The sequence below is a fragment of the Diceros bicornis genome, chromosome 35 (genome assembly GCF_020826845.1).
Source record: "Diceros bicornis minor isolate mBicDic1 chromosome 35, mDicBic1.mat.cur, whole genome shotgun sequence".
Lineage (NCBI taxonomy): Eukaryota > Metazoa > Chordata > Mammalia > Perissodactyla > Rhinocerotidae > Diceros > Diceros bicornis.
In genome coordinates this window covers 5,737,734-5,761,880 of record NC_080774.1, presented here as the reverse complement: position 1 = coordinate 5,761,880, position 24,147 = coordinate 5,737,734, and the positions used below count along the sequence as shown (strand labels likewise).

The 24,147-nt window shown below is 51.4% G+C and overlaps 1 protein-coding gene across 6 annotated transcripts in view; it reads left to right on the top strand.

Annotated features, from left to right (window-relative positions):
- The first annotated feature begins 354 nt into the window (after nt 1-354).
- Nucleotides 355-24,147, top strand: part of AACS (acetoacetyl-CoA synthetase) — a 66,886-nt gene continuing 43,093 nt past the window's right edge. For 3 of the 6 annotated variants that reach the window (XM_058531241.1, XM_058531243.1, XM_058531239.1), the window contains exons 1-4: nt 356-560; nt 8,290-8,393; nt 10,112-10,232; nt 17,117-17,230. In XM_058531241.1, the coding sequence (XP_058387224.1) occupies nt 428-560; nt 8,290-8,393; nt 10,112-10,232; nt 17,117-17,230 (472 nt within the window). In that variant the 5' untranslated portion in view covers nt 356-427. Of the gene's footprint in view, nt 561-7,116; nt 7,588-8,289; nt 8,394-10,111; nt 10,233-17,116; nt 17,231-24,147 lie in introns of those variants that run through there. The other 3 variants (XM_058531245.1, XM_058531242.1, XM_058531240.1) reach the window with 2 other exon arrangements.

The following is a 24,147-nucleotide window of genomic DNA, read 5'->3' as shown; positions in this document are numbered from 1 at the left end:
GCAAAGCTCCGCACGGTGCCGGGTCCCCAGCAGGCGCTCAGCAAACACCCGCAGGAAGAACAATCGGTAACGACTGCAGGAGCGCCCGACCCAGCCGGCGCTGCCTTAACCCCTCCGCGCCCCACCGCGCCTGCGCAGCCCCACCCGCCCCTCGCGCGCGGGTTCGAGTCCTGGGCGGCGGGGCGCGGCGGCGAGCACTCCTTTGCGAGGCCGGCGCCCGCGGAGGGTTACACGCGGAGGGGGCGGGGCCTGCGAGGGGCGGGGCCCGGGTGGGCGGGGCTTCCCCGGGCGTCCCGCGCAGGCAGCCGCGCCGGCTTCATTCGCGCCGCCCGCTCCCGGCCGACAGCCCGCGTCCCGCTGCCGCCGCCGCCGCCCGCCGCCCGGCGTCCTGCTCCCCGCCGCCCGCGCAGCCCCGGACCCCGCAGCCATGTCCAAGGAGCCGCGGCCCGGGCGGGGGGAGATCCTGGAGAGCCAGGTGGTGTGGGAGCCGGACAGCAAGAAGGACACGCAGATGGACCGCTTCCGGGCGGCCGTGGGCGCCGCCTGCGGCCTGGCGCTCGGTGAGTGTGGGCGCGGCCCCCCCGGGGGCTCCGGCCGCCGCCCGGGCCAGCGGCCCTGAAATCGGGCTCCCCTCGGGTCCGAGAGACCGCCTGGCAGAGGGGCCCTCCTCCTGGGAGCCGGGGTGCCCCTCTTCCCGGGCGCTGCCGTCGGGGCCCCTCCTGGTTGTTGGAACGGTCTCCTGGTCCACTTTCCCTCTTCTGGGAGGCAAACTGGACGTGGGGGCCCCAATCCAGGGGGTGGGGCACCTTCTTACTGGGGGCTTTTGCCCCTTCTCTGTGCGGGGTGTCACCTCTGAGTTCAGGCTGCCGGCATCCTTACTGCAGCATGTCTCCCTGGGAGAGTTCCCCTCTTCCTGGGAGGGTCCCCCCTCTGGCCTTGGAGCCCCGGTGGACTGGGAGGTCCCTTGCTAGGCGTTCCTCCTTGTGAGGTGAGGTGCTCCCTGGGGTCTTGCTCTCCAGCCTGTGGAGCTTCCTCACGGTAGGGCCTCTCTGATTTTCAGCTCTTCCTCTCTGTGGGGGTCACTTGCCAGGCAATAGTGCCTTGTCCTGGCGGCCCCGGCTGACCCTGCTAGAAGGCCAGCACGGAATTCCAGGCACCCAGGAGGAGGATGGTCAGGGAGGAGCCTTTCTTTGGGATTGGGGCGGAACTCCTTCCCCTCATGTCAAGACTCCCAGCCCCAAACCGAACCTAGTCTAGGGCCCTCCTGCCAGCCACCGCCTGGCCCTCAGGAGCCCTCTGGCTGGCGTGGGCTGGGCAGAGCAGGCCCCTTTTCTGGGTGAGAAGCTCTTCCCATGCTTTCCCCCACCTCTAACTGGCTTGTCCACTACCTGCTGGACCATCGCCCTCAGGGCTCTTCAACCCATCGTGGCCTTTTCCTCCCCTCCACACCCCCTCAGCTGGCTTTGGGGACTCCTGTATTTCTCTTGGTGGCATCACCGTCCTCAGTCAGCCTCACGGAAATGGAGCGCCGGGTCACCTGCCTTGCAGGGACGTCCACCTCGCAGCACTGCCTTCTTCTGTCTCCCTCTTCCACCCCAGGGCCAGCACTCCTGCTGGGCCCTCCTTCCTCTTCCCTGAACACTGGTTGGTTTTCCTGCTTCCTGCTTTTCCTCCGTCCCCTGTCGAGTGCATCCTGCTTGGTTTGCCAGAGCAAACTTGAAGCAGCCTGACTTTGTCACTCCTTGGCTCACAGTGGCTCCTTGTTGGCTCTGGAATTGCACACAGTGCCATCTGGCAGCTTCCAGGCCTCCACAGCCTTCCACTGAGCTGCTTCCCAAGACTAACCCAGCTCTATCCTGCTCCCTCCCTCCTGCTCACTCAGAGTGGGCACCTTGGAGACAGGTGCCGTCTTATTACTCTCGGGGCCTGTCAGGTAGTAGTTGGTCAGTTAATGTGTGTTGGATTGGGAGAGAACAGACTTGATCCCCAAGAAGAGCCCCAGGGAACATTCTTCTGTTACCTTGCCACGATTCCGTCTCTTTCCTCTGCCAGCAGTAATGGTGCTTGTCCAGTCCTGATGCCTTATGAAATGCTCTCACATACGGGCAGCCCTGTAAGGTGGCTGACACTGATCTGTAATCTGACTCCCTGGATTTTAAACTGGCTCCGTCACCTCCTAGCTGTGTGATCAGGAAGAATTCCCTGGGGCTCTGCAGCCTCAGTTTGCTCATCTGGAGAATGGGCTTGTATCATCGAGAGGATCATTGTATCATAAGGAGAGGACTTGGATCATGGGTGGCTGTGAGGGTGACAGGAGATGATCATGCCCAGCACTCACCTATACCCGGCCTGTGGGGGTTGCTGAGTAAACACCACTGAGCACTGGTAGCTCGCCGTCTGCCTGCTGACCTCTGCGTCTTTCGAGGCATGTGGACTGGTGGGCCCATGGGCCGGATGGCACCTGCAGACTTAGTTCAGCGGCTCACACACTGGGAGACTGCGTAGGACAAGCAAGATTTCCAACTTCTTTTGAAAACCCAAAGGCCTCTGATGCTGGGTCTGTGTTCCCACGTGACAGCAGTCGGCTGAGCTGAGCGGGGTTCCTCTCTTGGTCTGGGGGTCGTATAGAGCTTGGGTCTTGCCTTTTCCTCCTCTTGCACTCCTGATGGGTGACCCCACCTGCTCTCTCCTTTCCTTAGGCCCGGCCCTAGAGGTTTGAGGCTTTGCTTTAAGACCCAGCTCACACGCTGCCTTCTCTTTGGTTAGTCTCTTGGACAGTTTTCTCCTTCCCTCCACTCTCCAAGTGCATGTAACTTGGATTTTCATCTTGCCTTGCCTTTTCATTTATTTCTGGGCATTCTTATTGCCTAAAGACAATGCCCTGGAACTTGGATCCTCTGCGCCCCCAACAGTGGCTTGCGTGCGGCTGGTATACAGTATGGAGTGATGCTGTTGACTGGATGCACAGAGGGAAGGCACACATCCTCCAGGCCCCCTCAGCCTGGCTCCAGCTCTGAGGATGGATGGATGGATGGGGGGCGTTCCCCAGCCTGGCTGCCTCTCCACAAGCCAGACCAGCGTGAGGTTTCTATGCCTGTGACTCAGGAAGGGCAGGGCCTCAGTGGAGTCACACATCCTCTTTCCACTCTCAGGGCCATGGGTTGGCTGGTTCTTGTCACTGCTCTGGCAGAGGTCACCTGAGGACTCCCTGCACACCCACAGAGACCTTGGGGTCCTCTGGACACAGCCCTCCTTGGGAGCAGCCTGTGGCCCCTGCCCAGCCTACGCGCCTGTGATGTGAGGCCTCTTGCGCAGGGCCCTGGGGGACGTGCCGTGTGTACCAGCCTGTGTAGCTAGGGGAGTGACACCAGCTTTCACACGTGCTCTCTTGGAGGTCTGTGCTAGGGGTCTTTCTGTAGGCCACGAGCCCGGATCCCCTCTGTGTCGAGAACCTGGGATAGAGTTTGCCAGCAAATAGAGGGCTTGGTCTCTGCTCTCCAAGGGCTTGAGTGTAGCTGGGGAAGAAAGCTCCTGGAAAGATAGCGCTTCAGTTGAGTCGGTGCTGGGCACCCAGTGTAGGGCAGCGTGCTGTCGGCCCTCTGAGCACTGCGCTGTGCTGGCTCTGTCAGAGAAGGCGGTTTAAAGGGGCCGGCCACATCTTGAGCTGAGATTCGAAGGTGGAGGCTGGTCACAATTCTCGTAGGTGGAGAGGAGAGGCTGACGTGGGAAGCAGGCTTGTGAACTCAGACGCCTACAGGGACCAGACAGGTGACAGAGATGCTGATAACAGTTATGACTTAGTGAGTTCTTTCCACATGCTGGCCCCATTTGGGCACTTTCCATGTATTAACTAACTTAATCCTTAGTAATTGGCCAAGTCGATGCTGCTTTTATCCCATTGCCCAGCTGAGAAAAGGAAGCTCAAAGTCTTGGTTGAGATCTCACCGCTGTAGGTGGTGGAGACGTAGTCCGTTTCCAGAATCATCGCTCTTAACTACTGTGTTATGTTGCCTCTCACGTGTGGGCGAAGAGCCGGGCGGGGCAGCCGTTACCAGCGCTAGCTGATTGTCGCTGTGTGGTGTGACAGTGCGTTAGTTATCTGTTGCTGCGTTACAAATTACCCCAGGACTCAGCGACGTCAGACAACGATAAACATGCAGTATCTCTCAGTTTCTGGGGGTCAGGTGTGTGGGAGGGGCGTAGCCGGTGTTTCTGGCTCGGGGCCTCATGAGGCGGGCTACAGTCCAGTTGTCAGCTGGGACGGCATCATCTGAAGGCGTGACAGGGGCTGGAGGAGCCTTTCCAGGTGACGGGCTCACGTGGCAGCGAGTCAGTGCTGGTTGTGGGCGGGAGGCCTGTTTAGTGTCCTCAGGGCCTGGCCCCTGGCTTCTCACAGAGCGAGTGATCCGAGGGAGCAGCGTGCAGAGGGAGTATCTCCTATGAACCCAGCCTCGCGAGTCATACTCAGTCATTCCCATGACATCCTGTTGGTTACACAGATCCGCCCTGCGAGGTATGGGGAGGGACAACACGGGGACGTGAATGCCAGGAGGTGAGAATCATTGGCTGGCTCCCACAGCCAGGTGCTCTCTTTCCTCAGGAGAAACCAGAAGTCTTGAATTGCCTTTGAAAATTGTGGTTTTAAGATGTTGGCAGCTAGTTCAGTTGAGTCTTTATGAACCCTGTGCAGACTGAACCAAACATGCCTGTGGTCGGTCGTCTTGTTTTCCGGATTGCAGCCTGTGAGCAGAAGCCTGAAGGGGGCTCTGCGCATCTGAAGAACCGTATTCGCTGACTTGGCCGAGCTGGCGGCGGCGGCGGCGGGGGCGGGGGGTGGGGGGTAGTTTCTGCACAAAGCCCACCCATTCTCCGAGTCGTCTGGGGTCCCTGTGCTGTTGTGACCGCTCATTCCCCAGCTGGGCAGGCGGTTACATCTTCCTCTCTCGAGGATGCTGTTGGTGACGGACTTGGTGAGGGGCTTTCGGGGTCTCCAGCAGAGGCCAGGATTTCGGGCCTCTGCTCCGTCTCGTATCAGCTTGGAGGAGTTTTTGGTGCTGGAACTCTGCGATTTGTGAGGAGCGAGGTGAGTAAAGAAGGAGAAGCAGGCTGTGGGAGAGAGGAGCCGAGGGGCCTGTTCGTCTAGTCCTGCTCCCCACAGGTGCATCGGAGCGCCTCTCCCAGAAACCGCCCGGGCCGGCGCCGCCCTCCTTCTGGACTCTGGACTGAGGACACGGCGTCTCCTGCTTCCTGGCACTGTCCAGTCCTGCATCCCTGTCTCGATGTCTTAGCGCCTCCTGCACCGTCAGGTGGCCAGTGTGTGTCCCACTCCTGCCCAACGTGAGGAGTGGGGAGAGTGGCTGACACATTCGGGCACTTTCCCCCTGCCACGCGCCGTTCTTCGTGCTTTCAGTGTTTCGCCTTGTTCAGTCCGCACAGTGACTCTGTGACAAGGACTGTTATCTTCCTTATGGAGAGAGAGACTGAGGCCCAGAGAAGAGGCCTTCCTCGTCTGAGGTCTTGCAGTTAGAGAGGCGGGATCTGAACCCGGCCAGGCGAGCTCGGAGCCTGTGCTCTTTCCGCACGTGCTCGATGGGTCCTCACCACAGCTGCTGCGTTTTTGTTTAATTGTGGTAACAGTGGTTTATGACAGTATATAAATTTCAGGTGTACATTATTATGCTTCTATTTCTGCATAGATTACATCATGTTCACCACTCAAAGACTAACTACAACCCATCACCATGCACATGTGCCTAATCATCCCTTTTGCCCTCCTCCCTCCCCCCTTCCCCTCTGGTAACCACCAATCCAGTCTCTGTCCCTATGTGTTTGTTTATTGTTTTTATTATCTACTACTTAATGAAGGAAATCATACGGTATTTGACCTTCTCCCTCTGACTTATTTCGCTTTGCATAATACCCGAAATGTCCATCCACGTTGTCACAAATGGCTGGATTTCATTGTTTCTTATGGCTGAGTAGTATTCCATTGTGTATATATACCACAGCTTCTTCATCCATTCGTCCCCTGATGGGCACGTAGGTTGCTCCCAAGTCTTGGCTGTTGTGAATAACGCTGCAGTGAACACAGGGGTGCATGTATCTTTACGCATTTGGTCACCACAGCTTCTTAAAGGAGCAGCTGTTGTTATCCCCATTTGACAGATGACAATGCTGAGGCTGAGAGGTGAAGCAGCTTGCCCAAGGTCCTCGTCTAGAAAGTGGCAGAGCTGAGATTCTAATGCAGGTCATCCATCCTGGCCCTGGAGGCAGGGTTAGCTCTCCACTGTCACAGGAGGATCCAGGGCCAACAGTTTCCAGGTGACACACAAGGGAAACTGAGTCCTAGAGAGGCAAAGTGGCCTGTCTGAGGTCCCCAAGCTTGGTCTCTAGAGTCGGCGCTGGCCCCAGCTTTCCAGACACAGTGTCCCTGCATGCTTGGTTGACTTGGCCTGTGGCCCCTGGCTTGAGTATATGGGGTGGGGCTGGGGGGGAGTGCTGGCATCACTGTTATGATTCAGATTCCCTTTCTTTGTTTCTTTCTTTCTTTTTGTGAGGAAGATCAGCCCTGAGCTAACATCCATGCTAGGAAGATCAGCCCTGAGCTAACATCCATGCTAATCCTCCTCTTTTTGCTGAGCAAGACCGGCTCTGAGCTAACATCGATTGCCAATCCTCCTCCTTTTTTTTTTTTCCCCCAAAGCCCCAGTAGATAGTTGTATGTCATAGTTGCACACCCTTCTAGTTGCTGTATGTGGGACGCGGCCTAAGCATGGCGGAGAAGCCGTGCGTTGGTGCGCGCCCGGATCCTGACCGGGGCTGCCAGTAGCGGAGCGCGCGCACTTAACCGCTAAGCCACGGGGCCGGCCCCTGGATTCCCTTTCTTTCTTAAGCCCGGAGCCCTAAGCTGCCATCTGTCTTCTCATCAAGGCTGTGCGACCTCTGGGCCAACTCTCCCCACTTCATCCGGGTTGATCATTCTCCATCTCTGCCGTGCACCCGCTCACTCCAGCTCTCTTTACTTGGGCTCTGGGCTTCCTCCCGTGTCCTAACCCTGCCCTCGCTGCCCGGGCCGGCCCCCTCCTTCCTCGGCCCACCTTGCTGCCTGGCTCCCAGCGATCACTCTCCTCTGGCTCCTGAGTCCAGCTTACCTGAGGACGACTATTGGATGCCACAGCGAGAAGAGACACAGCTAAAGGGCAGGGATCATTGTGTCTCTTCCTCTGTGTACCCTTCAGGGCTGGGAACAGCGAGGACAGTGAGAGAATTGAGCTCAGCCATTGAATTATGCCATTTTTTTCTGTGCTGTTGGTCGTAGTCCGGCTGTGATCCTGCTGTGATCGTATCCCTAGAGCCCAGCATGTGACTGTATAACCTGCTGACAATGTATTGTGATTAAAAAGGCCCAAAGAGGATACGGGACTCTCCCAAGGTCCCAGGATTAGAACCTGGTGTGAAGAGCATGCTTCCGTTTGTGTGAAAGTCGGAGAGAGGAATGTATTTACTCACACATAAAATCTCTGGAAAGACACAAAGAAATCTCTTTAACTGGTTACCTCTGGGCAAGGAAAGTTAGATGGTTGTGGGGTAAGAGAGGGGGACTTTTTACTATATAACCTTTTATACTTCTGTAATTTTGAATCATGTGAATGCATTGCTTACTGAAAAATCAAAATAGATAATCCAAAAAACCCCTCACAACATTGTACTGGCAGGAGAAGTCCTCAACAGGCTTCCAGTTTTGAACTTCTGGGTTTTCAAATCTATCCAATGTAGGTTTCATGAGTTTGGATGGTATAATAATAGCGAACTCTTACTATAGTTCTGATTATGTCCCAGGCCCTGTTCTAAGCGTTTTATACACGTGCTCATGTAAGTCCTCACAGTAGCCCTATGAACGGGGGTGCTATCAATTTTCTGCATTTTACAGATGGAGAAACTGAGACAGCATGCTTAAGTAGCCTGCCTGAGGTCGTGCGGCTAATAAATGGCCAAGCCAGGATTTGAACCGAGGTTCCTGGCTCCAGAGTCCCTGTTCTTCGGCATGCTGGTTAAGATACAGAATCACGCCTCGTCGCTCTTGTTCCTTTTGGGGCCTAGCAGTGCTGTGTTTGCTTCAGTAAAAATTCAGATACTGTGCCCCCACTGCCAAGAGCATTTCTCCTCAGATGCCTTCGAACCCCTTTGTTACACCTGTAATTCCTTAGATGTGTCCATTTTATTATTGAACTGCCGTGACTTTCCTTCCCAGTTTTATCTGAGCTATGTGCCATTTTATTTTATTTTTAGAAAATTATGATGACTTATACCACTGGTCAGTTGAGTCATATTCAGACTTCTGGGCAGAGTTCTGGAAATTCAGTGGAATTGTCTTCTCACGCATGTACGAAGAGGTAAGCAGAGATTTTGTTATTTGATTATCTTTTTATGGTTATGTTTCAAGGTGAAGTGTTAATTTTTGGGAATACTGAATCATATCTTTTAAAACCTCACATCAATGAGAAAAAGTCATTGCCCTGGAGAGTTGGCAGAGAATTGTGTTGGGGTCACGAACCCCATGGAGACTGCCACCTCTAGGCTCTCTGATGGGTGTGGACCCCAGGTCACATCCTGGGAACCTGAGCGATCCTAAGTAGTGGGGCATTGTTTTATATTTTTTAAATTGTGGTAAGATACTCGTAGCATGAAAATTACCATCATAACTACTTTAAAGTGTACAGGTCAGTGATATTATGTATGTTCACATTGCCTTTTTTTTTTTTTTTTTTTGGTGAGGAAGATTGGCCCTGAGCTAACATCTGTGCCCATCTTCCTCTATTTTGTATGTGGGATGCCGCAACAGCATGGCTTGATGAGAAGTGTGTAGGTCCATGCCCGGGATCCAATCCTGCAATCCCCGGGCCACCAAAGCAGAGTGCACGAACTTAACCACTGTGCCCCCAGGGCCGGCCCCTCACATTGCTGTTTTTTAAACTAGCAGTAGTTTCATCATTTTTTTAACCTGGATTTTAGAGATTTTTTTCAACTCCTTACACTGTAAATCAGTCAATATCTGAAGAAAGAGAGTCCTGTTATTCAGAATATAATTATTGTGTTTTGGCTTGATTATGGGGTGAACCATTCTGAAAGGTGCGTCTGTAGGCACTTGAAGAAGAGAACCAAGGTTCCCGCCCCTGAGGGAAGAGGTGAGGGGGTCACACTCCCGGAACATTGTGTGTGGGGGCAAGTGGGCCCTGTAGCTGATCTCCTGGTTTTTAGCGTGTCTGGTCAGAGCCTGGGCGATGGGCAGGTGCCACAGCCCTCTTGTTTACTTTCTGTCTCCCGCATCTCTTGTAAGTAGGTGCTTAATAAATATTTGTTGAAAGAGTAAATTAGTGGGGACAGTGTTTCCCTTTGGTGTTAATTTCTTTTTTTTTTTGCCTCTATTGAGGAATAATTGACAAATATAATTATATATATTTCAAGTGTACAATGTGGTGATGTGATGTACATACACTGTGGAATTAGCACATCCATCACCTCACGTAATTAACTCTTTTTTTTTTTTTTGTGGTGCGAATTTTTTTTCTTTCTTTTTTTTTTTTTTGTGAGGAAGATCAGCCCTGAGCTAACATCCATGCTAATCCTCCTCTTTTTGCTGAGGAAGACCGGCCCTGAGCTAACATCTATTGCCAATCCTCCTCCTTTTTTTTCCCCAAAGCCCCAGTAGATAGTTGTATGTCATAGTTGCACATCCTTCTAGTTGCCGTATGTGGGACGCGGCCTCAGCATGGCCGGAGAAGCGGTGCGTTGGTGCGCGCCCAGGATCTGAACCGGGGCCGCCGGTAGTGAAGCGCACGCACTTAACCGATAAGCCACCGGGCCGGCCCCATGTGGTACGAATGTTTAAGATGCACTCTCAGCAGCTTTCAAGTACACGATGCCATATTAGTGACTGTAGGGCATTCATTTCTATTTTCAGTTTCAAGCCTTAGGCTGGTTCAGACTAACGTCTGTGAAACGATTTAATGATGCTTTGGTCCAGTGAGTTAGCTGGCTTCTGGGAAGTGGAATCACTGTCGTTTATTCATGCTGTCATGTGTGTGTCCTGGTTTGCTGTCATTCTCTACAGGTCGTGGACAAATCGAAAGGGATAGCGGACGTCCCCGAGTGGTTCAAAGGCAGTCGTCTCAACTACGCAGAAAACCTTCTGCGGCACAGGGAGAACGACCGAGTCGCCCTTTATGTTGCAAGTGAGTCTGATAACTTGTCGGATTTTCCTCGGTCATTGTCCTAGATGCCACTTAGATGTGGGACCACGAGTTTGAACAGGCCCTGAAGCGTTCAGAAACTGCGCTCTATGATTTTCAAACAATATCTTGGCACATTTCTTCTTTTTTTTTTCATTGTGGTAAAAAACACATAACATTAAATTTACCATCTTAACCATTTTTAAGTGTACAGTTCAGTAGTGTTAGGTTATTCACCTTCTTGTACAGCAGATCTCTAGAACTTGCTCACCTTCTAACACCAAAATGCTGTGTCCACTAAACACTAATTTCCCCTTCTCCCCCCAGCCCTTGGTAACCGCCTTCTACTTTCTGCCTCTGGAATTGTGACTACTTTAGATACTGCATATGAGTGGATCATACAGTATTTGTCTTTTTGTGACTGGCCTGTTTCACTCAGCATAATGTCCTCAGGGTTCATCCATGTTGAAGCAGGTGACAGGATTTCCTCCTTCTTTAAGGCTACATAATATTACATTGTGTGGAGAGACCACATTTTGTTTATCCCTTCTTCTGTCAGTGGACACTTGGGTTGCTTCCACCTCTTGGTTATTGTGAATAATGCTGCAAGGAACACAGGTGTGCAAATATCTCTTGGAGGTCCTGCTTTGAATTATTTCAGATATATACCCGTTAGTGGGATTGCTAGATCATATGATACTTCTCTGTTTAATTTTTTGAGGACCCTCCGTACTGTTCTGCAGTGGCTGCTCTTGGTGCCTTCCACTGTAATTGAGATGTCTGTTGACTTGTTATTATCACTGGGAAGGGGAGGGGACAGTCGTGTGATCTTGTTTTATGGAGAAATTGAGACACCTGATATTAAGTAACTAGCCCGGAGTCACTGGGACAGTTAGTGATAGAACCACAGCTGGAATCTCCTCCCACGGGCTTCTCCTTTTAAAATAAAGTTTAAAGAGTTCCAATTTATGTACTAAGCAGCCTCCAGAAGAGTTGGTATAAAATGTTTTAAATACACCAGGAGTTTTCTTAGTAAGGAGATACTTGGGCTAGCCCCCTAATTAAATTAGGTTTTTGTAAAAGTAGCATTGAATTTATCTGGTGTTGGCAGGGTTTGAGGTATTCATATAAGTAAATTTTCCAGGTGACTGCTTTTCCCTGTGAGTATGAAGCTTTATTTGCCCATTTTAGACACAACTGTGGGGAAATAGGCTTAAATAGAGGAACCTTTTGTCTTCATGACTCAAGGTGTCCAGTGTTTGGACGCTGCCAGAATCAAATGCTCTCAGGAGCTAGTGAGGTGTGTGGGATGGTTTGCCACATCCTTTAGAAAAGGACCCAGGTTGCTGTGCTCTCTGCTGTCCTCTGCCTGGGTTTTGTCATGTTCCTGTCCCCTCCCTGGCTGCCTGCTCTCTCCTGGCAGGTGCCACCATCCTCGCCTCTAGCAACCCTGGTCTTCACCACAGTCACTATTTTTAGTAGAAGTGGTGTGGGAAGTGAGATACTCGTGCTTGTCCAAGTGGTGCCTGAACTAGGAGTAAATGGGGTCAGAGAGGATTTGAGAGTTTGAGTCCCAGTTCCACACTCAGTAGCTGTGTGACCTTGGGCAAGTCACTTAACCTCTCTGGGTCTGTTTCTGCCTCTGTAAAGTGGAGAGGAGGATAATACCTACTTCAGGATTATTGTAGGGATTAAAGGAATGAATCTCTCTCTGTGTCTCTGTCTCTCTGTCTCTCTCACAGCTGTCCTCGGCGCAGAGGACATGTACTTAGTTCTCAGTCGAGGTTATACCTCGGAAATCCCTGTGCAGCTTTTAAAATCATGGCTGTTCTGTTCCCAGTGTGAGAGCACATCTTCCAGGGGTGGGACCTAGGCTTGTGTATGTTTTTGAAGTGCAGAATTGCTTCTGATGCGCCTCCTGGTTGAGAAGGACAGCCCCATCTTTTTTTTTTTTTTTTTTTTTTTTTTTTTTTTTTTTTTACATTTTTATTGATATTTTAATGGTTTCTAACATTGTGAGATTTTGGGTTGTACATTTTTGTTTGTCCTTCACCCCATATATGACTCCCTTCACCCCTTGTGCCCACCCCCCACCCCCACTTCCCGGGTAACCACAGTCCAGTTTTCTCTGTCCATGTGTTGGTTTATATTCCACATATGAGTGAGATCATACAGTGTTTGTCTTTCTCTTTCTGGCTTATTTCACTTAACATAATACGCTCCAGGCCCATCCATGTTGTTGCAAATGGGACGATTTTGTCTTTTTTTATGGCTGAGTAGTATTCCATTGTATATATATACCACATTTTCTTAATCCAGTCGTCAGTCGAGGGACACTTAGGTTGCTTCCACTTCTTGGCTATGGTGAATAATGCTGCAATGAACATAGGGGTGCATAGGCCTCTTTGGATTGTTGATTTCAGGTGCGTTGGAGGGACAGCCCCATCTTTATGGAGGGTGTGGCTGCTCAGTGTTGTTTTGCCCCCTTCCTGGCTCCTAGCCCCGATGCAGTGTAGGCTGAGTGGACAGGTCGCGTCGGGAGGTGGCAGTAGTGCTGCGTCTCTCCTTGCCCTTTGAGGAGGTGTTTGCGCATCTACCCATCCATCCCTTCTTCCACTTGCTGCTCAGATCTGTCTCCAACGCCTCCCTGTGGTGGAGGTGCTGGGAACACAGCCTTGAACAGGACGGATGAGGTCCCTGCTCTCATATGGCTGACCTAGCCGGGGAGACAATAAATAAGAAAACACATATAATAAGATTCCGGGTGGCTCCAAACGCTTGGAAGAACAGCTAAAGCACCGTGATGGGAAGGAGATGATCGGGTGGGCTGCCGAGCTCTTTTAGACGGGGCTGCCGGGGAAGGCCTGTTTGGAGGAGGTGAGATTTAAGCAGAACTTGGGTAAGAAGGGGGAATCATGCAGAGGTGGGGGAGAACATTGCAGGCAGAGGAAGCAGCAAGAGGGAAGGCCCTGAGCAGGAGCGAGCGCTGGGTGTGTGGGGACGTGAGAGAGGCCCTGTGGCCGGGAGAAGGGCAGGAGGTGGGGTCAGGGAGGCCGGCGGGGGCCAGGGCGTGGAGGGCCTCGAGGGCCATGCCAGGAGTTCCGGGCTGTGTGGGAGGCAATGGGCCGCCCTCAGAGGATTTTGAGCAAAAAGGAGCCCTGTGATCCCATGGTGACCCCAGCTGCTGGGTGGAGAATGGGATCGATCGCATCCTGGGAAAGCAGAGTGTCTAATGTAGGAGTTTGCTCAGCACTCCATCTCTGGGTCCAGAGACTGTTTCTCTGACCTGTGGCAGGGATGGCTCCGATATAAAATTCTGGGGCTTGTGGAGGTGTCCTCAAGCTGTACCATGCTTTAGCAGAACCGTTAGATCGAGTCCTGGATTTATAAAAATAGATGAATGAGGGTTTCTTTAAATTCTTTAGGTATAATAGGACTTGGCTTACACCAGTATTTCAATAATGTGCCAGTTGTGTAAAGTGAGGTGTGCCCACAAGGTGGCACAGGTCACGGGTGGGACAGTGTAGGGGACTTGCAGGAGGTCGAGGTGGTGCAGTCTCTGGGAGGGGGAGAGCCGAAGGGGTTAGGAGATCTGTCTTTCTTCAATTGGGATATAATTCATGTAACGTAAAATCCACCCTTTTAAAGTGTACAATTCAGTGATTTCTAGCATATTCACAAGGTTGTGCAACGACCGTTTCTATCTAGTTCCAGAACATCTCTGTCACCCCAAAAGGAAACCCCATACCCTTTAGCAGTCACTCCCCATTCCTCCCCTAGCCCCTGGCAACCAGCAGTCTGCTTTCCTTCTCTATGGATTTGCCTGTTCTGGACGTTTCGTAGAAATGGAATCGTACAATATGTGGCCTTTTGTGTCTGGCTTCTCTCACTCAGCATCATGTTTTCCAGGTGCATCCATGGTGTAGCAGGTGTCAGTGCTTCATTCCTTTGTATGTCTGAGTAATACTCCACTGTGTGGATGGAACACATTTTGTTTCTCCATAACAGACTCTTAAAGGGCTGTCCTGCCCCCAGCGCTGCCATGCCCTTGTAAACCTCCCTGGGCAGCAGCCCTCTTGGCACCTTCTGTCCTCTTGAAGGACTAGAATGCTGGCTCTCCTGTCTCTTTCCTTTTCCTGATCCTTTAGATGTGTGTGTGCGCTTTTACCGAGTCTGAGGCGCTGCGAGAGGTCCTGGTTTCTCCTACAGGAAACTGAGAAAGGTCAGATGTGAATCTTCTTTAAAAAACAAAACAAACCAAACTTAAAAACCAGTAATATTTCTGATTGCTGGTGGTGAAACCACTGGTCAAAGTGGCCACGAAAGCCCTGTGAATAGTGGGGGAGCGTTGCCTGATACGGTGCCTGACGGGGAGGGCATGGCGCAGAAAGACTGGGGAGGGTTCTGCTCTGCACCAGGAGTCAGAATCGACTCTGCAGCGCTAACAACAAGGTGGGTAAAACCAGCCCGTCTTCCGGGTGGCTGGGTTTGGGCTGAATTGGCTACGCACCTTCTCTCTCTCAGAGGTGTGTATTGGCTGAACCTGGCCCCTTTTGCCTTAAGCCCAGCTCTGTCTCGAGCGTGGGCTGGGAGGTATGGTTATACTGCCGGGTCTGCTGTGTCCCTTTCGTCTTCTCTCGCCTGTCCTCCCTCCTCCCCACCCCGCCCTCCCCTCCGCTCTACATATTGGAGCCCTTGTTTTAATGAGCTCTCCCCTTGTGTTTGCAGTGGGAATCGTGCCCTCCAGCCAAGGATCGAGTTTAGTTTACAAGCTGGGCGTCTTTCTCAAGCCGCGTCTAAGTCGGCTGGTTATTGGCTTGGGGACTCTGGAATAAGTGCGTTCCATTTTCCCTGTGCTTTTCTGGTTCGTGCCTCCCCCCAGCTGTGTACAGGTGCTCATGGGCTCTGCTTCGCGCTCACTCAGACCTCCTCAGCCGAGCTCGTCCTTCCTACGTTTAATTCCGGGCTAGGTCACAAGGTGCCCGCTAAAAAGAGAGTATGTGCATGTCGCCTTCATGCTCCGGTGAGTAAGGAGTGACGACGCTCCTTAGCGTCGTCAGCGTTTAAGTTGTTAGAACACCCACCTGTATAGCACATTGGTCTTTGAACAGTGAGTTTCAGGTTACTGAGTATTTTTATGGGATGGAAAGTTATCTGGGTGGGAATATGGGAGAGGTAATGAAAAGGCTCCCCACCCAGGGAGGTGAGAAAAGAACCCTGGGTGGGCACATCTTCCTTTAAGTAAGTAGGAAGAGCCAGATTTATACCAGAGGGAAATCAGGGTGTTTATTCACTTTGGAAAACAGATACTTCATATTGTAGAGTTGAAAAACAGTTAGCAATCAGGAATAAAATATTTGTATCAAAGGTAGTGGTGGGAGGGTTAATATCTTTCCTCTAGGGAGTACATCCACACACTTTCTACACCTTCGCAGCATGGAGTCTTAGTTTTCTATTGCGTAACAGGTTGCAGAACCGTGGTTTAAAGCAGTAAACGCTTACAGTCTCATGGTTTCTGTGGGTGGCACGTTCAGAAGCAGCTTAGCTGGGTGGATCTGGCTTGGGGTCTCTCGTGAAGCTGCAGTGAGGACGTTGGCGGGGGCTGCATCCTCTGAAGCCTTGACGGAGGCTGGCGGATCCACGTCTGACACGGCGCACTCCCACGGCTATTGGCAGGAGGCCTCAGTTTCTCACTGCACAGGCCTCTCCCTGGGTGCTTGAGCGTCCTCAAAACATGGCCCTGGTTCCCCCAGAGCGAGCCAGGTGGAAGCTGCAGTGTCTTTTGTGACCGAGACTCAGAGGTCACTGTCAGTTCTACGGTAGCCTGTTGGTTTCCCAAGTCAGGCCCCTTCGTTGTGGGAGGACCCACGTGAGAACGTGAATACCAGGGGCAGGGGTCATTGGGGGCGTCATGGAGGCTGGCTAACCACACCGTCTTTTCCATTCTTACCAGTCCATTTAGGTGAAAGTCAGTTTTAACGTACATTTCTTTGATCGTTGGTGAGGTTGATCATTTTATTTTCTTACTCATATGTGTTTTTTTGCAATATCAAGGTTTTCTACAGTGAGCTTGCATTGCCTTTATAATCTGAGAAAAAAAAGCATTATAAAACCGAGCCAAAGGTGGACTACTACTCAGCAATAAAAAGGAGTGAATTACTGATGTTGTGTGCACCAACTTGGATGACTCTTAGGGGCGTTGCATTGAGTGGAAAAAGCCAATCTCAAGGGCTATCTGCTATGTAATTCCATTTATGTAACGTTCTTGAAGTGAGATTATAGAGATGGAGAACAGATTAGTGATGCCGGGGATAGGGGTGATGGCAGCAGAGTGACTATAGAAGGTAGCAGGAGGGAGATGGTGGTGATGGAAATACCTGGAGCCTGACCATGGTGGTGGTTACGGGAAATGCTGTGACATGACGGAGAACCACGCACACACATTGTGTCTGTGGCAGTCTCCTGGCTGTGACTTTGTACTGGAGTTATGCAAGATGGAACCAGTGGGGGAAACTGGGCGAAGGGTACGCGGGACTATCTTTGCAACTTCCTGGGAATCTATAATTATTTCAAAATGAAGTTAAAAAAATACCACAACCCCAATCAAAGGATTTTTTACTTAATAAAAGCATTCCTGATAGTAAAACAATCTTTAAATGGCAAATTCTGTGAGGGCATTTCAGAGGCTCACTTGCACACAGCCTTTCTTTTCCGTAAAGTTGAGTCAACTTGCGTCTTGGTTTGCACTCTCTGCGTCTGTGTCATGTCTCCCGGGAACGTATTTCTAACCTGCATTTAAACAGGTGCGAGCTTTCGTCTGTGTCTGTGACTCGGAACCTTTCATTTTAGGATAAACCACGTACGGTCTGTCCTTTTTCTCTTCCCAGGGGAAGGCAGAGAGGAAATTGTGAAGGTGACTTTCGAAGAGTTGCGGGAACAAGTGGCTTTGTTTGCAGCCGCGATGAGGAAAATGGGTGTGAAGAAAGGAGACCGGGTCGTCGGTGAGTATTTTTGGTGCTTGTCATGGTTTGGGGAGGAGACTCGGAAGGTTGGGACGACTTTTGAGTAAGTGGAGTTGTGTCGTGTTACTCAGAGCCTCGTAGGACTTCAGCTATACGTGTGGGCCGAGAAAGAGACGAGGGAGGTCACTGCCAGTGCGGCCTGGTCCCCGGTCCCCCTGCCCCAGGGGCCTGCGAGCACTTCCTCCTGCCTAGTGGGAGCCCAGTGTTTACAGACATGTCGTTTTTTTTATCACACATGATCCTTAAACGCAAGCCAGAGAGTTCATCAGGTGCTTGATTCACCAGACAGCCACCCCTTCCAACCAGGGAGAAACTGGCTGCTGCGTTTTCTGGGAGGTGATCCATCTGCCTTCAGCGTGACACTTTCCTGAGGAATTTCCAAGGGTAATTTCACCCTCGGATTTTCGCCATTTGTGCTGACGTGGTTGTAGACTGATTCCCAGTCCCCAAAACCCGGCAGCGGGAGTGTCGTTAGTGGAGACACTCCTTTGGCTGATGTCCTCTTGTGCGCAGACCCCGGGGTTAGAGCCGTGAGGAGCATCAAAGGCCGCCAGCCCCTCCCCCGAATTTCCCACATGGGAAACCGAGGCCCAGAGGAGAGAAGTAAACTAACCAGTTAATTTTTTTCATTTGAAAAGGATTTCATTTAAAATGAGTGTTGAGGGCCGGCCCCATGGCTTAGCGGTTAGCTGCGCGCGCTCTGCTGCTGGTGGCCCGGGTTCGGATCCCAGACGCGCCGCTTCTCCGGCCATGCTGAGGCTGCGTCCCACATACAGCAACTAGAAGGATGTGCAACTATGACATACAACTATCTACTGGGGCTTTGGGGGAAAAATAAATAAATAAAATTATTAAAATGGGTGTTGAGTTAAATAATATGGACAATTTCAATATGAAAATTAACTGAAAATTCACACGTGGAAATACTCAGCCTCTGAAAATAATAAATAAAAAATGTTACTTCATAGCAAGGCATGAAATTTCATAGCCAGAACACTTCATCACAAATTTGTTAAACAAATGAATTATAATTATTCAGTGCCAGGACATAGCTGATGGCGTTTTGAAAGCCATTGGCCAGTGGCCCGGATTTCCTGGTGTGGCTGGTCGCTTCTCTGCCACGTTGCCTCTCGGGGTCACCACCTGGACCGTCTCACGAGCAGTATCTCCCGCTCAGTCCTTCCCGACATGAGTTTGTTTCTTGGCGTCTGAGGGCGCCAGGCTCCCTGGAGTCGTGAGAGCTCATTTCAGTGCCTGGGCCGCTGACTGGCTGTGCGTTCAGACAAGGAGCATCATCTCCCTGGGCCTTGAGTCTCTTCCTCTTTAAAAGGGGCGGCTGAGAGCTGGACGGGCTGGCCACTCCGTCTTCTGAACACTAGTGTTAGGCATCACTCTCCCTTCTTGTCTCCCCCAGCTCCTGGCCCCACTGTAGGTTTGTCTGTTCTGGACGTTTCCTAAAAATGGAATCATACAATGAATGTGTGGCCTTTTCTGTCGGCTTCTTTCTTAATGTTTTAAAGTTTGTTCGGTTGTTAGGTGTCAGTACGTCACTTCTTATGGCCCAGTGACACTCCATCGCGTGGATAGACCACGTTGGCTTGTCCATTGTCAGTGGGTGGGCACTGGGTTGAGCTGCGTGTGGACGTGCTGAGTTGTGCTGCTGTGAGTGCCCTGGGGGCAGCTGAGAGGTCAGGGCTGGGCCTGGAGATGGGAGGCTCTCTTGGGCTCGTCTGGGGATGGTGGCAGCAGTGGTTGGGGCGTGTTTGTGAGGCCTTGTTCCCCCTGGCCACAGGGTCCCAGGGCTGCCCTCAGGGCCGTGGTCCCGTGGGGAGGCGGTCAGCCGAGCAGCCCTCTTCACCCCTGTGATGTGGGGTCCGCCCCAGGACTCAAGCCCACAGGAGGGACACCAGATCCTCAGATGGTTTCCAGGCTCGGGCTGGGAAACTGGTCTCCTAATTGGTGTCCTTTCTTCCCCGTCCCCAGCTGGGAGCCAGTGGTCCACGTGGCTCCTGCTAAGAACCCTGTCCTTAGCCCACTCAGAGCCTGTGCGCTCCCCTCGCGGGCCTGTCCCCTCCTCCCCATGGTCCCGCCCCCTGGCCCCCCCTCACTCCCATCCTCCTCCCTGGGTTTTCTTTCTTTTTTTTTTTTTGTGAGGAGGACTAGCCCTGAGCTAATGTCCGATGCCAATCCTCCCCTTTTTTCTTGAGGAAGACTGGCCCTGGGCTAACATCCGTGTCCATCTTCCTCTACTTTATATGGGACGCCACCACAGCACGGCTTAGCAAGCGGTGTGTCCATTTGCGCCCGGGGTCCGAACCTGCGAACCCCGGGCCGAGAGAGTGCGTGCACTTAACTGCTGCGCCACCGGGCCGGCCCTGGGTTTTCTTTGTAACCTGTTTCATCACCTGACCTGGTCTTATTTTCTCATTCTTTTTTTCAAAATTATTTTGTTGAGTCACATTGGTTTATAACATTCCATAAATTTCAGGTGTACATTATCATGTATCAATTTCTGTATAGGCTGCATCGCATTCACCACCAATAGTCTAGTTTTTATCTGTCACCATACATGTGTGCCCCTTTACCTTTCTGTCCTTCCCCCACCCCCTTCTCTTCTGCTAATCACCAGTCTGTTCTCCTTATCTGTGTGTTTGTGTATCTTCCACATATGGGTGAAATCATATGGTGGTTGTCTTTCTCTGTCTGACTTATTTCCGCTCAGCATAATATCCTCAGAGTCCATCCATGTTGTCGCAATGGCTGGATTTCATTGTTTCTTATGGCTGAGTAGTATTCCACTGTGTATATATACCATGCCTCCTCTATCCATTCGTTCCTTGTTGGGCACCTAGGTTGCTTCCAAGTTTTGGCTATTATGTATAATGCTGCAGTGAACACAGGGGTGCACGTATCTTTATGCATTTGTATTTTCACGTTCTTTGATAAACACCCAGCAGTGGAATAGCTGGATCATATGGTAGTTCTATTGTTAATTTTTTGAGAAATCTCCATACTGTTTTCCACAGTGGTTGCACCAGTTTACATACCCATCAGCAGTGTATGCGAGTTCCCTTTTCTCCACATCCTTTTGTTTGCCTTTCTCTGACTACTACAGTGTGAGCTCTGTGAAAGCAGGAGAGGGAAGGGCAGTTCAGGCAGCAGAAACAGCCTGTGCAAAGGCCCAGAGGCTAGTGAGAGCAGGGCATCTGCAGGGGGAACAGGACCTCCATGGGGCCCCGTGGGGCCGGGGCTGCATGTGGAGTACAGAGGGTGAGGCTGTTCCGGGACCGTTGTTCCGGAAGGAGCCAGTGTTTGTCGGAGCCTTCTGACGCTGAACGAGGTGAATGCGAGGTGAGTGCGAGGCCCAGCTCCTCCCCCTCCCTGAGCCCGGCCCTTCCTTTGGGGTGTCAGGTAGCGAGTCATGATTTCCTACCAAGAGCAACTCAGGTGCTTTTTTCTTGTCCCATTTGTTTTGGACTGCCAATTCAGTTTGGTTGTTCTGTCTTATGATTCTTCTAGTTTTCTCTTTGTTTATCATATGTGGTTTTAATTTGATTATTTGTTTAGTGGTTACCTTGAGGTTTGGGCGAAAAATCTTCTGTATGAGATAGTCCATTATCTGATAGCCTCCTATTTCCTTATACTAAGTCAATTCAGTCACTTTCCTCTTCCCCTTCTAAGTTGCTCTTGTTATACCTTATTCTATCTTGTGTTGTGGCTGTGTGTTTACAGTGATGAGGTTAAATTTATTTTTGGTGAATTTCTTCCTTTGATCTTTGAGTTTAGCATTTAAGTGGTTGCTAACCTATTCCGGTAAAGATCTACTATTTCTCTGATTTTGTCTACCTACTTTTCTCCTTACTCCAAGCTTTGTGTTCCCTTTCTCTTCTTGTTTTCAGGCCTGAGGGCCTTCTTGAGTATTTCTTGTAGTGGCGGTCTCGTGGCCATGAACTCCCTTAGCTTTTGTTTATCTGGGAGAGTTACTATTTCTCCATCATATTTGAAGGATATTTTTGCTGGATAGAGTATTCTTGGCTGAAAGTTTTTGTCTTTTAGTATTTTGAATATATCTTTCCAGTCTCTTCTAGCCTGAAAAGTTTCTGTTGAGAAATCCGCTGAGAGCCTGATGGGAGTTCCTTTGTACGTTATTTTTTGTTTTTGTCTAGCTGCCCTTAATATTGTTTCTTTGTCGTTGACCCTGGCTAGCCTTACCACTAGGTGTCGTGGTGAAGGCCTTTGTCTGTTAATATATATAGGCGTCCTGTTGGCTTCGCTTACTGGTATTTCCTGCTCCTTCCCCAGATTTGGGAAATTTTCAGCTATTATTTCCTTGAATAGGCTCTCTGTTCCTCTTTCCCTCTCCTCTCCCTCAGGAATACCTATAATTCTTATGTTACATTTTCTAATAGAGTCTGATATTTCTCGGAGTCTTTCTTCATTTCTTTTTAGTCTTAGTTCTCTCTCTTCTTCCATCTGGAGTATATCTGTATTCCTATCCTCTAAAGTACTAATTCTTTCCTCCATATTGTCAGCTCTGTTCTTTAAAGATTCCAGATTCTCCTTTATCTCCTCCATTGTGTTCTTCATCTCCATCTCACTGATAGGTTTTTCTTTATGATTTCAATCTCTTTTGTGAAGAAACTCCTAATCTCATTTAATTGTTTGTGTTGTCTCGTATTTCGTTGAGTGTTTTTATGATAGCTATTTTGAAATCTCTGTCATTTAGTTTATGGATTTCTGTGTCTTCGGGGTTGATTTCTGGGTGCTTGTCATTTTGTTTCTGGTCTGGTGATTTCATATATTTTTGCATTGTGGTTCCTGTGTTGGTTTTGATTTTCCTCATCCTGGAAGTCTCTGGTTGCAATTTCCACCTGCCGCCACTGTGTGGTGGTAAAGGGCTGTGTAGTCTAAGCCCCCTGCGCTCTGCCCCAGTTTTTCTGCTGCGATCCGCAGTTTTGTTTTGTTTTGTTTTGTTTTTTTTCCCCACTGCGATCCACGGGTCCAGTCCAGTTTATTCAGGTCTGCCTCGGACCGCTAGATCTGGTCGAGCTGCAGACTCTGGGTTGCGGGGAGGGGGGAGCTCTCTCTTTTGCCCTCTGGGTCCCTGACGTGGGAGGCTTCTCGTTTGCCCCTCTTTATCCGCTCTCTGGGTTGCTCAGATGTTGATGGTAGCCCTGTGGCTCCTCTGAGCCCTCTGTGCGGGAGTTTCCCACTGGCTGAGAGAGCCCGAAGAGCTACAGTTTCCCGCCGAGGGCCGCCCCTCCCCCCTCTCTGGGAGCCGCGCGGACCGGATCGCTGATCTGATGGGGAGGGAGCGGAGTTCTCCTTACCTCTCCCCACTTCCTCCGGGGGCCCAGCACGTTCCGCTCTCAGATGTGCGGCAGTGTGGATCCCTCCGCTCTAGCTTTTTACTGTCTGGGATTCCGTTGTTGGTCTGTGGCTGTTACTTTTGTTGTATCTTGTGGGGGAAGAATTCACGGGAAAGCTCACTCCGCCATGATGCTGACGTCACACTCCTCAGGTGCTTTTTTGATGATTTGTTTTTTCCTTCACTCTGGGAAGGGTTAAAGGGCTAAAGACCCGTATATGGACCTACTTTCTGTCCGAAGGAACTGTAGTTAATGTGGATGTGGGTGGATGTGTACGCAGGCGTGAGCAGGGGGAGATAAGATGGTGTGTCTTCCGTGTAGGCCTGGTGGTCAGGGCGCTGGGGCGGCCTCCCTGCCCCTGTGGTAACGCGAGCCGGGCCCCAGGACAGGCCTTGGGACCTCGGTGGTGGGCGTGGGCGCGCCTCCCCCCGGGGCGGGGGAGCGAGTGAGTGCTCAGCTTGTTTGCGCACAGGGCCGGGGAGCTGGCGGCCTTACTGTCTATAGACCAGGTAACCGGGCCCCCGTGTCTCCTTGGCAGATGAGGGAGCTGGGCGCGGAGTTGTCGTTCGCCGTGTGTTAGCTGACTGGAAAGGAAGCCGGTAGGAAGGGCCGTGCACCAAGTTTCCTCCCGTCTCAGTGCTCGATGGAAGGTTCTCCTGCATCTCCCCGGGTTCACCCTGGGTCATCAAGGGCTCTGCTCAGAGGCCATCCCTGCCCGTCCTGTGGAAAAACCCATCACCTCTCTCTCCCTGCCCCCTGCTTTATTTTCCATTGTCGTCCTTATCTCCCTCCTGAAGTCACAGGATTATTTGTGTGTGTGAGTGTGCACGTCTGTCTGTCTGTCCGCTAGTACTAGAGGACAGGGCATCCGTCTCTGCTCCCCGCACATCTCAGTCTGCGGGGCCCCTGGCTCGTAGGTGTGTCGGGAATGTGTATGGGATGAGTGGAGGAGAGTGCCGGGCCGGTGATCAGAGCAGGCCTTTTTGTAGTTGAAACCTCACTTTTCTTGGATTCTACTTGGTCCAATTTAATCTGTAACCTTTTGAGGTCTAGAAAAGGAATTCAGAAGATTCTTCTACCCTCCAATTTTCTTCCTCCCTCAGTTTTTTAGAATCTCCTTTGGAAGCACACGTGTCTGAGAGGAGGGGAAATGGAGGACGGGGTGTCGGGGCTGATGGTCGGGACCCTCTCGGCTGTGCTTTCTCGGGGACACCTGGCCTCGGTGCCCTCGGCTCTTCACCATCAGCCTGGTGCTTGGTGACCTGCCCTCTCGAGTGCCTCAGTTTGACCGTAGTCACTGGGCCTGTGTGTTTCCCAGAGGGAGTGCTCGGGGGTGACTCCAGAGGAGGGTCCGCGGGGGATGCTTGAAGGGAGCTGTTCACGGCTTGGGTGTCTTTGTCTGTGAAGTGGTCCCCGAGGCCAGCATCTCTTGGCTGCTCATCACTCCCACCCTGCCCTGGGGCAGTGGCGCTGCTGAGACACTTCACAGTCTTATCTCTGCAGCAAACTCAGCAGACAGCAGACGGG